The sequence below is a fragment of the Pseudomyrmex gracilis genome, unplaced genomic scaffold (assembly GCF_002006095.1).
Source record: "Pseudomyrmex gracilis isolate BER0280 unplaced genomic scaffold, ASM200609v1 scaffold_48, whole genome shotgun sequence".
NCBI lineage: Eukaryota > Metazoa > Arthropoda > Insecta > Hymenoptera > Formicidae > Pseudomyrmex > Pseudomyrmex gracilis.
In genome coordinates, this window is record NW_018020632.1 from 1 (window position 1) to 13,204 (window position 13,204).

A 13,204-nucleotide genomic window follows, 5' to 3' on the forward strand; every position below is an offset into this window, starting at 1 on the left:
TAGGCAGGAATTAGAAGTATATGTTAAGAATTTCTTAAGTTAGGGTTATAGAGGTAGGAATACAAATGTAAAGCGCTAATTAATAAGAATAGTAAGATAGGTAAATAGGATAGGTTTAAAAATAAGTGAAAATGCATCTGCACTGATTTATATAAATCACTGCATATGCATATAGATGTAAGATTTAAGTATATTTATGTACATGTAAGGTTAAATTACATTTATTGTGTAAAACATGTAAAAGAATGAAATAGTAGAAAGGATACGAACTGTATAAAAAAATCATGACATATTAAATACAATTTACTTCACAGAATTACTCTGTGCAATGAAGAGGATGATATACAATAAATGTAATTTTACCACAATCATTGATGTAAGTAAATGTTTTGCATTGAATTATGTATCTATTATGTATTGTATTATATTGTAATACCGTATAAAAAAAGAAAGAAAATTGTAAAATGAAAATTGAAAAATTTGTAACATCCACGACATATGAATATTAATAAAACAATAGAAAATGAAATTGCAACACTTCTTGAAATTGCAACTTTTCACACATTATATACTTGTGCACCGTTATTTAAAATAACTTTAATAATTTAAAATAAATAACTTAATGTATATATATATTTTTTTATATATTTTGTAATGTATCTATATGTATATATAGTGTTAAAAATTAAAAAAATAAAAAAATTAGATTTATAAAGTGGCAGCAAGTGATGTAAAAGGAGATGATACCTGATTTCTCACTCCATGAATTCTGATGCTGCTCGCTGAATTCTTATCTTCTTGACAATCACATATATGTTGTGTGCAAAGTTGCAGATTTTTATTTTATCCTCTATTCTTCTTTCAAATCGGCCAGTTTACTTTTCTCGAGACAAACTAAATCGACGTCCGCGGCATATTCGTCTGCTCGGTATTCATCTGTAGAAGTGCGAAATATATAGTAATTTTTTAATATCTAATGACAATAGCAAAATATACGATGATCTAAGGCAATAGTACTTACTTGATTACACTTCATTCTGTTCCGTAAAGTCTTATTCTTTTACAGTCGCGTCACAATCAATCGTATAGTTGCGGCAACACGCGAAATTTCGTTCCGAGTTCCGCGAAAAGCGCGAATCGCACTGTAAAGCTTGCCGATATCAGCGAGTGCGCGATGATAATTTTGTATCAATAGGAACATCCTATTTGTTCGCACAACATATTTGCGCGCGAGACATAATAATAATCACGAAAAATACGAACCAATTCGAAAGAAGTTCTTCCCGCGTCGGTCGATTTTTTCGCGCGCGTTTATAGATGCGTGAACAATCGGCCGCGAGACAACTTTACTCGTTGATTACGACGATTACGAGTGAATACGCGCGATACTAATTATGCGTCACTACGAACACCCGACGCGCTTTACGACACGCATATGCAATCGATATTCGCGCGCGAAACAACAGTAATCGCGAGAGAAACGTGTAACGTAGTTTTCCGCTCCTCGTCGCGCGTCCGCCATGATTGCCCGCTTTTTCAAGTGTATCGAAGCGCGCGATATTTCGATAATCGAAACATCGATAGAATCGACGCGCGCGGGCAAAGCGCGCGCACACGGAACAGAACCAAATCAATCGGTAAGATATCAGTTTTATTCATGTAGTTCACAAAACATAGATGTCGCGGCGTTCGAAGAACGAAGAACTTGTAACATTGTTCAGAGTCGGGTTTCTCATCATCAAGTTCCTTTTGAACGTAGCTTACTATTTGACAGAATATCGGTTTGTGATTGGCTCGTTTCCTCAATGCTGTTTTCTTGAGTTTTCTTTGCGCTTTGAAGATTTATCGTGCGTTCTCGGCTTTACATCATGGACATATGTATACGTGTCACACGCGTGTCACCGGTGTTTGACAACGTTTACAGAAGATTTTGTTGAGAAATTCTCACATTCTTGTGGTGCTTCGAACGAACGTTGTCAAAAATGACTGCGTTGACAGTATTGCATAAATTCTGGTTGGAGTACGGAAAAACCACGCCGAAGAAACTTAAAATTATCGACGCGTACTTGTTGTACGTGTTCCTGACGGGGGTTATTCAATTCGTATATTGTTGTCTCGTGGGCACGTTTCCTTTCAACAGTTTCCTGAGCGGTTTCATATCCTGCGTGTCCTGCTTTATTCTAGGAGGTAATTACAGTGTATTACACACTTGCTGCATTGCCTTATTATAACTCGCATAAATTGAGCTTTTTTTTAACAATTGTACTTACAATTGCTAGAAACGTCATATAGAATTTTGGATAATTTTGCACATTTATGCTTCGATATTTCGGAGTCAGTAGCTCACTGCGTATTTTGTTCCAGTTTGTCTTCGATTGCAAGTCAATCCACAAAACAGAAGTCAGTTCCACGGCATAAGTCCGGAAAGAGGATTTGCAGACTTCATTTTTGCACATGTTATTCTACATATTGTTATAATGAATTTCATTGGTTGAAGAATATGTGATATAAAAAAAAAAAACAGATCATATAAATATTACACTTTACACATTAGAGAATAAATTATTTCTGATACATAAATGCTCTGTGCTTTTGTACTCATATGGCTCACATATATACAAATTACAATTTAATCAATGAATAAAATTAATGAACACAGATGTGATTCTCTCTCCATGATTTTATTCTAATTTCAAACTTCTCACTTGTAATACATATGGGTTTGATATTTTAGATTTCTTGTTTATTATTAAAGAGCACAGATGATTTCTAATAATATAGAATTTAAATAAATAATGTAACTATGTATGTATATATACAATAAATTTATAAGATATTTTATTTGTCTTCTTGAATACAATGCCAAGTAGGGGAATAGATATTACATTGATATATAATAGGAAATTTATAGGACACACTCTTATATCTTATATTTACAAAGGTCCTAAGAAAAAATGTACTATATTATAAAGATGTAACTTGTGTGAGAGATTTGGAGGAAAACATTTTCTTAAACTGTTTTTAAATATATTCTAAACCAGAAATATATGTTACCATATCTATCAGGAATAATATATATTTTAAAGCTCATTTATGAAAATACCCATTTTTCATACAGAGTGTTTGTTTATACACAGAAGCAATTCATGAGAATAAACTTTTTTGTTTCAACAATGTGCTGTATTTGTTTGTCAAGCACAATAATTAAATTCTGAAATCTACCATTTATTAACGTAGTTGTGAGAAAAAGTTTTTAATAATAAAAAAGATGACGAATATGTGAAAGTTTAATGTGTGGAGGCCTCTGTCGTATTTGTGGAAATTTATTTCAAATAAAAATTGCAATAAAATTTGTTACTCATTTTCTTCTATTTATACGTAACTTAGAGATCAATCAAAATAAATATCTGTTGATTACTTATACAATTTTAGTACAACAATAGATGTTGACGGCATTTAATAAAATAAGTTCTCTCATTGCTTATTAGAAGTACATCTGTGTTTATATGTACATAGGTAAATGTGTTAAATTCTATCACATAAACAAGCTAAGAGTGTGAAGCTGTATATAAATATTGATACCAACAGAATTATATATAAGTTAATGCGTTATATTACAGTATGAAAAAAAATAAATACTAAATCATGAAATATAAAAATATTTCATTAGAATGGCTCTTACTTTCGACTTTCGAATTTTTTTTGCGGCACCCTCACAACAAATTATTTAAATGCATAATGAATTGTATTTAAATATCGATCGTCTCCCAATTTATTGATTATATCGAGAAATACGTTAAACAAAAGGTCAGAAGTACATTTTATCATCTATTACTTTTTTTCGTACGATTTTCGAAAAAATTCAATCAAAGACTTCTTTTCCCCTTATTCGACCCTTTTCCCCTTATTTGAACTTTCTCACAGATCATTTTTTTTTTTTTAGTAATTGGAACCATTCTCAAGAGTGTCACAAAAAAAACTTCAAAAAAATGTTCACCGTGAGTAAATAAAAGCCACCCTAATATTTCACACATTAAACTTGCTCTAGGAAAACTGACAGATAAGTAATATATGCAGTACCTCAAAATTTGCGACTAAACTACTTACAATAAAAGAAATATTTCGGACGAACTAATTAAAAATTTCTTTGTCATGTTTTATTTCAAAGCGCAATGTTTGAAATATAATCGAGAACTGATCACAAATTATAGTCAAACAATCGCTTATTCGTCAATTGCACTTACAATTGTTTGCGAATTATAATAAGAACTTTTATCATCTAGAATTTAGTTTGTCAAAAACTTGTCTATTTGCAAATTTTGAGATACTTTATATAAATAAGTTTATATAATAATTAAGAATATAACTATATATATCCAAATGTAATTAGATTATTAGAATTTTATCGTCAGAATTCGGAAACTTGTAAACAATAAGTTTTCCTAATTAATCCTCTTCACAATATTGGCAAGTGATAGAAACTAGAAAGCTTTAGTTACTAAAATCAATTACAATAACGCTAGATATATTTTATAACGTTTTAAAAATTATATTTTATATTTTGTGTCAACAAAATAGGCAATTAAATGGTTATAAGTTTATTTTCTATACACTTCAAATATGTCGTAAAATAAACTTGTTAAATATCACATTTTGTGAATAAACAAATTCTCGATAAATGTCAAACAAATTTCCGAATTCCGTTTATTACGTATGAAACTAAGTTTTATACAAGATTTACACTGTTACTATATAATTTTTGCATTTGTGCGAAACAACTTCGCTTATTTTATACAATATATAGTTAACCTAAAGTTCAAGAACTAGTGTGAGAAACTTTAACTCAGAGTAAATATACATTTAAAACACAAAGAAATAAGTATATTTTTCTCGAAATATTTGACAGATTAAGGGAAATGTTTTATCTCTTATTTGTTCGTAGTGTATAAGCATGTCTCTGATAAACATAAAATGTGATATTTCAGAACCAAGAATCTTTTATATATTATATCATTAAACATTCCACATTGGTTATTAAACAGCTATTAAAGCTCTGAGGAGCATAACTGAATCCACGCTTGTGAATTGGCACGTGTCACTTTTAATTAATTTATGGCACTAAAGATACGTAGAACAAAAAATGATCTTGGTATAATTAGTCAAAAAAAAAAAAAAATACTTTCATTTATTCGCAGATTGTAAATATTTAATGAAAACAAAGTCTTTTAAATTTAGATCAACTTAAAGAAAAATAATTTATTCCGTATTTTGTAAAATAATCGTTTTACAGGTTACAAAGATATGGTACAAAACAATAAAATGCTCTAAAATAAATAATTTACTTGTTAGAGAGTGGACGACAATTTATACAGACTTTGTTCAAAAGACCGATGACTGTATCTTCGAACCATTTTTCAAGTACACATTTCGCGCATCATCACATAGACATTCGATAAATTTGATCGATAAATTTTATCAATGTGTCGATAAGAGCCAACGCAGCAGATGTTGGCGTAAACAAAAAATATACGGACTTATTTAATATTAGGTGGGATGTTTTCAATTTGTCACACATTTTGATGAATAATGTCAAAACATATGCGTTTTATATATATAAATCGATATATTTTTACGCGTCAACTTTTGCTCTTCTCGGCTCTTCTCGGCTCTCCTTTTCTTGTTATCTCATTTTGTATTTTAAAGCCTTGACTCATTTCAATGTTATTTCATTAGAGTGTGTTATATATATCTATTTAAGTAAGATTTTAGGTAAAGATTATGACTTCGTTTTCTTTTGTAATTCAGTCGGCTCATTTGTTACTCTTCTACTCTTGGCATCGAATAGCTAACTCAAATGTTAATAATCATTTATGAGTATATCATTCACAACCTCTCGATATTCTTAGCAAAATTACTATCGTCTCTTGACTGTAACTTCAATAAATTACCAATTTTTCTGGAGTATTTAAGATCGCTATTAAATACACAAAGAGATCGATATACTCTTGCTGTATTTAATGATCAGTCATCAGCAAGGAGAGTAAGTTGTCCACAATCTTGTCTCAAACACAAAAAACAAAAAGAAAAACAACAAAACCAACGTCTCTTTCGCGTTAGCTGTGAGGCTCTCTGATCTAAATTTGAAATCATATTAATACGTCTCTTACGTCTGCTTACATCTAGGACGTAGTATTTTCAGTATTAGTTAGCTGTGAATTTGAATCGTTCTCAGATTTCCAATGCTTTTCCAAATATTTTCTGCGCGCTGTTAATCGCAGATGTTCCTTCCGTCGCTGAAGTATAAGCTCTCTCTCGGCGGATGATTTTGAGAAACGTCCACTGAAACTTGAAGGTTCTTCTCCGCTAAAAACACATAATAAGAGAAAAACAAACTTAAACCAAAATTTATTATTACAAAAAATATATAATGAAAACTATTAATATGATAACAATATATAAATTTATTTATACACACATATATTTCGTGTACTTAATATCTAAATATTTTATATGTTTATTACCTGTCGGCTGGAATATCAAGTATAGGATCTGAATTTTGAACTGAGGAGCTGGGCATATTATTCGCCACATTAGTTTGCGTTTGGACGGATTCTGCTTGTAGCTCTTCGACTAAGCGATGTGGTATTGTTAATACCCCATCGAGTATATTCTCAATTGTCCATTCAACTGATCGGGTTGTTCTAAGATCTTCTAAGATTATATTGCGAGGATAATGAGGAAAAAGTTGTTGAACCTAAGAAAGTTTTATCATGTTATCTTTTTTGTTTTGTTTATACTGTACTAACACGTGTTTTTTTTTATGTTAGAAATTAAAACTTATTGTATAAAACCTCTTAAACTACTTAAAATTTGATAAAATCAGTAAAAACAACTTTATAATACAGTATACCTGTCTTGCCATAGCATTCATCTGAGAATTGGTGTGTGCCAAGGTAGTAATGTTACCATGTAGGCCTCGAGCGTTACTCGAGACTTCGACAGAAAAACTGGGTAACCAAGACACGTATCTCGATCCGTCGAGAAATAGGAAGAAATGACCGTTGCTTCGAGTAGGAGTTTGTTGTTCGGGTGGTATCTCCGGTGCGTTCTCTCTGTGACTCGCTTGCATGCTTAAAGTCAATCGGCAAGTAGGACATGATGTGTCCTGTTCCAACCAGGATTGCAAGCACGAATTGTGAAAGAAGTGTTCACACGGTAATTTACGAGCGGTTTCCATTTTCTCCCAACATATCGCACAGTTATCAGAGTTTTCGGCTAACTCCTCTCCTGACGCCATTGGATAACTACAAAAAAAAAAAAAAAGATAAAAAAGATTAATTATGAAAGCTTTCTTCGATAATACGAATTCTTTATGCGACAAAATGTGTGTTACGTACTTTTGCTCCATATGATTCAGTACAGCTAAATAGTTCCTGTGCTTTGTAATTTTCCGTTGTATCTCGTAGAACAGATATCTTAATTGCATAAAAATCACTAGTGCCGCCATGCTCAGATAGACGTTGCTCCATAGAAGCATGTGAACGTGATGAAAAAAGTCAACTACCAGCACACTCACTTCTGAAATCAAATCCGCGTAATAAACCATAGCACCGCGTTTGTCCCAAGAGCGTCGCGTCGAAGTTCCGGCGCCACGTGTGTCATACAGATGAATCAAATAGCGTATCATTACGTGGCCAGTGCGGACTGCGAGTAAAATACACTGCGAACAAAATAAATATACTATTTAATTTAAAAAAAAAAAAAACCGTAATATGTTACATAAATAAATTAAAATAGACCTTCCACCTTTGGATTATAGTTTCAAGGTAGTTAAGTAGATGCAGTCTACTTAACTACCTCGAACTGTAGTCCAAAGACTGAAAGGTCTATTTTAATTGAATTATATTATAATATTAAATTATTACTAAAATAAACGTAAATCATTATAAAGTTAATATCTGACTTACGTATTCTCTTATTTCTCACTTACCTCAGCTATCATAAAGGCAAAAGTATGGAAAGATATGAAGAAGCAAACTCCAACAATACACAATAAAATCATGAAAACGGAGAGCAAAAGAATTGTCATCAATAGTGCGAAAAGTCGTGCATGGCTCCATCCTGGTATAGTAGGTGAAAAGGAAAGCTAGAAAATAAAAATATTTAAATGTCATAGACATTACTTCAAGCGTATATAGTATTTCTACGTAGTATTTCAAGTTTTTTGTTCTCATTTCAGCCGATGTTAGAAGCGTGGAATCATTTAAACTTTTTTTTTAAGTCGACAACTCAATTAAGTTAATTGAAGACAAGATCATTAACATGATTAAGTATTTGTAAACTTATTGACTTTTAAATTTATTTTAAAAAGACATATTTTAAAAATAATACATTTTTATATTCAAATTACGCAATGTATAAACTGTACAAAAAATACATTATTTAAAGATAAAACGGCTAAGATCTTTAAATTATAGAGCTGTTTTTTGTTTCTATACTTACATATTCAAATCTATCTTTGCATAATTGGCTAAGAAGGCTCAGAAAGCCAAGTAGTGTAAACCATGCCAACCAGAGTACAACTTCGTCCATGTATTGCACATTCAACACGCCGAAGACAAAAATGAATTTGTAAAAGATAAAATTCCAGAACTTGTCTTTCAAATGCTGTCGCTCTAAAGCACGTAGTTCACCAAACACAAGTTTTTGGATAAATTTTGCAAGATGAATCAGCACACAATAAACCATGTTGACCAAAGTCTGAAAATCATGTTATCTCATGTTAAATAAACGATAGTAATATTGGAAACAAAATAATTTCTAAACGTTTTAGAAAACTATTTTATCAAAAGATGTAAATAAATGCAAGTAAATGTTGTTTCAAGTTATGCTTATCACAAAACTTAACTATTTAACATTTTCTTAACTTATTTGTTTATATTTTAGCATAATATTTAGAGTTCTCTTTAGCATAAAATCGAAAAAAATATATTATAACAGTTTAAAAAGTTTTAAGCTTAGTTTTTACATGTTTTAGTAAAGCTAAAATAAAAATCTCTAAACGTATATCTTTATCATATGCAGATAACAGTCAAAACGAAAGCTTACTCTTCACTCATTGCCAAATCGTGAGAAAGGCCATTTATTTTTAGGACTCAATATTTTCTATTTCAATGTCTCGCCAGAATTTCGAAACACGTGGAAATATTACAATTATCCCAAAGTGTAAATAACCAAGATATTTTGTTTTTCATTTTGCGTAGAAAATCGTGAAAAAATTAACTAATTTATATTTTTAGAACACCATTATATATTTTAAGTTTAATTACTTATGTAATATTTTAATCTAAATGTGTATATATAAATGTATATAACAAACGCATATACAGAGAGACGTGTATATGTACATTTTTTTCATAATATTACTTTAAGCAATTTTTTAAATCACACATATTTTACTAACATATTCAAAAATATTAATAGGAAGTATTTAAAATTAAAAAAACTTTAAGCAGTATTTTTTCTCTCGCGTTACATGCAACGCAAATTATGCAAATGTTTTTGAACTACGTGTTTTTAAACTATGTGTTCTTTTGAAATGAATAATAGCCAAGTCATAGCTACGCCACAGTTGCGTAGTCGCGCACAGTAAAAGCCACGTCTACACATAAGTCGTGGGTCGCGGGTCGCGAGACTCGCAGAAAATTGTCCAATTGCATTGTTCGATCGATGCAAATCATCAATTTCGCGAGACGTGCAATCGTACGAGTTCGTGTAAACAATAAAGTCTTAACAGAACACGTAAATTGGAAAACGTAATTATAGAAAAGTAAATTAACAAAGTTTGAATCTCATCCCGTATGGGAAGAAAGTAGCGCGTTATCGTCGCAATAGCCGAAGCGAATATCGATTTTATGTAGACCAAGATCGGAAAATTTATATCACATCGTTACATAAAGTTCTTAGACAATTCTGTTGCGTGAATTTTTTCCCGAGTCATCGCTCGTTATTGTTGTATTTGCTGATGCATCTTCTGGCGAAAATAAGACACGAGAATGTCGATGAGAGATTTTATATTCAAGATGAGCAAAAACCTACGATCAGTTCGCTATAATCTATAAATATTTTTTTGTCCTGATGACGTAAGTGTTCATTAACATTAAAAAGTCATACCCAGATGCAAACAGGTTCGGTTGCCATACATTCGAGAAGTTCTTTAAGAAATGTGCCGTAACTTCTGGGATCAGTCGTATAGGCTCCGTCGTAAGGTATAACGTCGGTCACACCGTCGATTACGGGGCCTATATCGACGTGCGTGTTATTCGCTTTCCAAGCCGGATCCTTGATTATCTGAGACGCATAATATATGGAACAGGACAGTACGGCGAAACTTATGGCGGTGTACAACCGAAGAGTCGGAACGGGTAATCCTTCTAAGAGTACCATCGGCATGGTTGGAAGAATTGTAGAAATCCGGTTGTCGCGAAAACGGTTATTAAATCTGCAATTAAATCAGACAAAATCACACATAGATATTTTATTATTCAGTTGCTCAATTACTTTAAAAAAAAAAAAAAAAAAAAAAAAAAAAAAAAAAACAAATTAGATGTAGACAGTAGGTGAACGTTGTGCTGAAATTGATATGTAGCAATAATAATAATATATTCAGTCAGCACACGCCTTAAAGCACACCTATGGCAACTACATAGTTTCTGCAATGTCGAATGCGACAAATCCACGTGATTGCTTCGGCTTTGCACATTGCCACGTATGTATATACGTGTTATATATCGCACGTACAATCGCGTTACGCCGTTATAACGGCAATTCGATATTTGTATAAAATGTCCAATATAAAACTCTGCTTCGATTAAATTAATTTTTTTGGGCGAAACAAAGAAGAGATGCAAGATATATACGTTTTAAAAATTATTTACAAAAAACACAATATCATTTATTTTTTTTACAAAACACGGATATTTAGAAAACAATTTATTTTCTCGTTTGAATACAGACGACGCAAACATATGTGTGTTTGTATCTTTTTTTTTTTGTTTTAAATAATACACCTGCTGTTGAATCACCAATTTACTTCCTTATCTCTTTTGTGGTTAATCTTACGACACATTGCTAACTACAAATTTATTTTTACTTATTTACATGACATTATCCGTTTCATTATGCAACAGATATCGAATGACATTGAGTTTTGTCGAATGACATTATTATTATTATTATTTTCTTTGACACGCATTGGCAATTAAAGTTTGTCGCAACATTTCAGCAATTAAATTATTCTTAAAAAATTCTCTCGCTTTTTCTTTTTCTCTTGCAAATACACACCGTCATTGGTATTCGAAAGTATAAATTGGTCAATTCCGTCGTACGTCCACGAACTCCTTTCTTTTTTATCTGGGACTATTAAATCAGCATACAATTCAACTGCATGTACCTCGTCTAATTTTCATTACAGACCTCGCGATAATTAATCGGATATTTATCGGATGTTTATTATCTGTAAAATAAATAACTGATTTTTTACATAAAGTTTACTCATTTATTTACTACTTTTAAATACACGTCAGTGGCGCCGTGTGTAAACACTAGTTCACGCGAATTGCACATGAAAAAAAACGTTACAATTTTCAACTTTTGATGTTTAATTAGAACAAAGATATATCACGGAATTCCTTAGACTTTTTATTCGCAATTCAGCACGTCAGTTGTTACACTTCTGATAACTGATTGTGTTTTGTAAATAAACATGTATTTCAATCAGGATGTATCATCAAGGTCACTTAAATAATGAGATAAAAAATAATTTACTCTGTTCTGGATACTCTAAGTGTACTCTAACGTGAATAAAATAAGTCATTAATGTCACTGTGATATCGAATGTTGTGCGCAAAAAAAAAAATAAATGTCAACAGGAAACATTTCTAAACTTTACACAAATTTTATTATATGAATAATATTTATTTGCTAAAGAACCAGTTTTTCTATACGATCATTAGCACAATTGCTGATTTATATTATTCGAGGAAATATAAATTTTATAGTAAGTTATAAAAAAACCAAATGTGTGTGCAAAACTTGATTGAGCAATATAGCGATACTCCATGCGAATAATATTCCAAGATACAGAACACTAAAAAAAAAAACTAGTAGTATTTATGAGGAACCAGACACTATATAAATAGAAAATTTATACAAGAATGTTGCAGAAACGCTTCGACCACTGACCTTATCAATGTTGTAGAAAGAAAGACAGAGTCAACAAAAATCTTTAGAGACAGAAGTTACAAAACAAGATGAAACCGGACAAGAAACAAAATAAAATTATCTTCTTTGCGATAGTGCGAACATATTTAGGAAGAGAGTTTCTTTAGACATGCCGCACACACAACCAACCGTCAATGCTGGCAACGGTTGTGTTCGCTTATTACTTGTCGCTGTTGCTCGTTGCACCCTCGTGCGTGTACTTGTATCTACATCGATCACATACGAATTTGAAAATCCGAAGACACCGGCTGGTGCGACGAGGTATATACGTGCGTAACGTAAAAAGAGAACCAAAGAACACCAGAGCAAGATTGCAACGACACGGGAAAAGTGTGTTTCGGAGTTTCTCTCTCGACGAAACTGAAGAAGAACGCGTCTGGAAGGAAAGGAAGGAGACAATCACTCTCAGAGGGATAGATGAACACAGGAATAAGAAAAATAGGGAAAGAAACAGAAACCAACCTAGCGGCGCTTTTAATCTTCCTTCGCACGGTCTCTCTTCCGCGAGGTTGTCGTCGGCGTCTTTCGTTTCCCAGGCACGTGTTCTTATCCGCACAAGTATGAAACGTCTATCTTCGGATCTGATTCTCTCGCCCCTTATGCGCGTCACCGCTATCGCGAATCCGTCGGACGACGTCTACATCGTAAACGTGTCACGAAATTTCGATGGAAGACCTCCAAGCCTGACGCAACACGGACGACGCGCCGCATCGATCAGCACGGCGTACGGCGCACGAGGATACTCACGTTGTCGCAAAAACACCCGAGACGAAAATCGCCGAACCCGCGGCAATACAGCATATCACACGATCTTGGGAAAAAAAAAAAAACTGCGACCGCACCTGACCGTATCTAGACTAGACGCACGACACGTCCGATCCGCCGATCGCGGCAGTTCCACCAAGATACACCTTTCTGTGTG

At 32.5% G+C, this 13,204-nt stretch overlaps 2 protein-coding genes across 3 annotated transcripts; one reads left to right on the forward strand and one right to left on the reverse strand.

Annotated features, from left to right (window-relative positions):
* Positions 1-1,856: 1,856 nt before the first annotated feature.
* LOC109853477 (dolichyl-diphosphooligosaccharide--protein glycosyltransferase subunit DAD1) lies at positions 1,857-2,550 on the forward strand. Its single transcript, XM_020425633.1, has 2 exons — positions 1,857-2,187; positions 2,365-2,550. The coding sequence occupies exons 1-2, from the start codon at positions 1,983-1,985 to the stop codon at positions 2,493-2,495; spliced, it is 336 nt and encodes a 111-aa protein (XP_020281222.1). The 5' UTR covers positions 1,857-1,982; the 3' UTR covers positions 2,496-2,550.
* A 260-nt stretch (positions 2,551-2,810) lies between these two features.
* Positions 2,811-13,158, reverse strand: LOC109853475 (E3 ubiquitin-protein ligase AMFR-like). 2 transcript variants are annotated; one of them, XM_020425629.1, is made up of 10 exons: positions 12,745-13,158; positions 12,244-12,658; positions 11,344-11,515; positions 10,174-10,501; positions 8,503-8,760; positions 7,991-8,146; positions 7,398-7,720; positions 6,911-7,304; positions 6,522-6,754; positions 2,811-6,363 (listed from the first exon to the last, which is right to left on the reverse strand). In XM_020425629.1, exons 4-10 carry the CDS (start codon positions 10,450-10,452, stop codon positions 6,180-6,182), a joined length of 1,827 nt encoding a protein of 608 aa, XP_020281218.1. In that variant the 5' UTR covers positions 10,453-10,501; positions 11,344-11,515; positions 12,244-12,658; positions 12,745-13,158; the 3' UTR covers positions 2,811-6,179. The 2 variants fall into 2 exon arrangements, with proteins under 2 accessions (XP_020281218.1, XP_020281217.1); XM_020425628.1 differs by lacking the exons at positions 11,344-11,515; positions 12,244-12,658.
* Between the last annotated feature and the right edge of the window lie 46 nt (positions 13,159-13,204).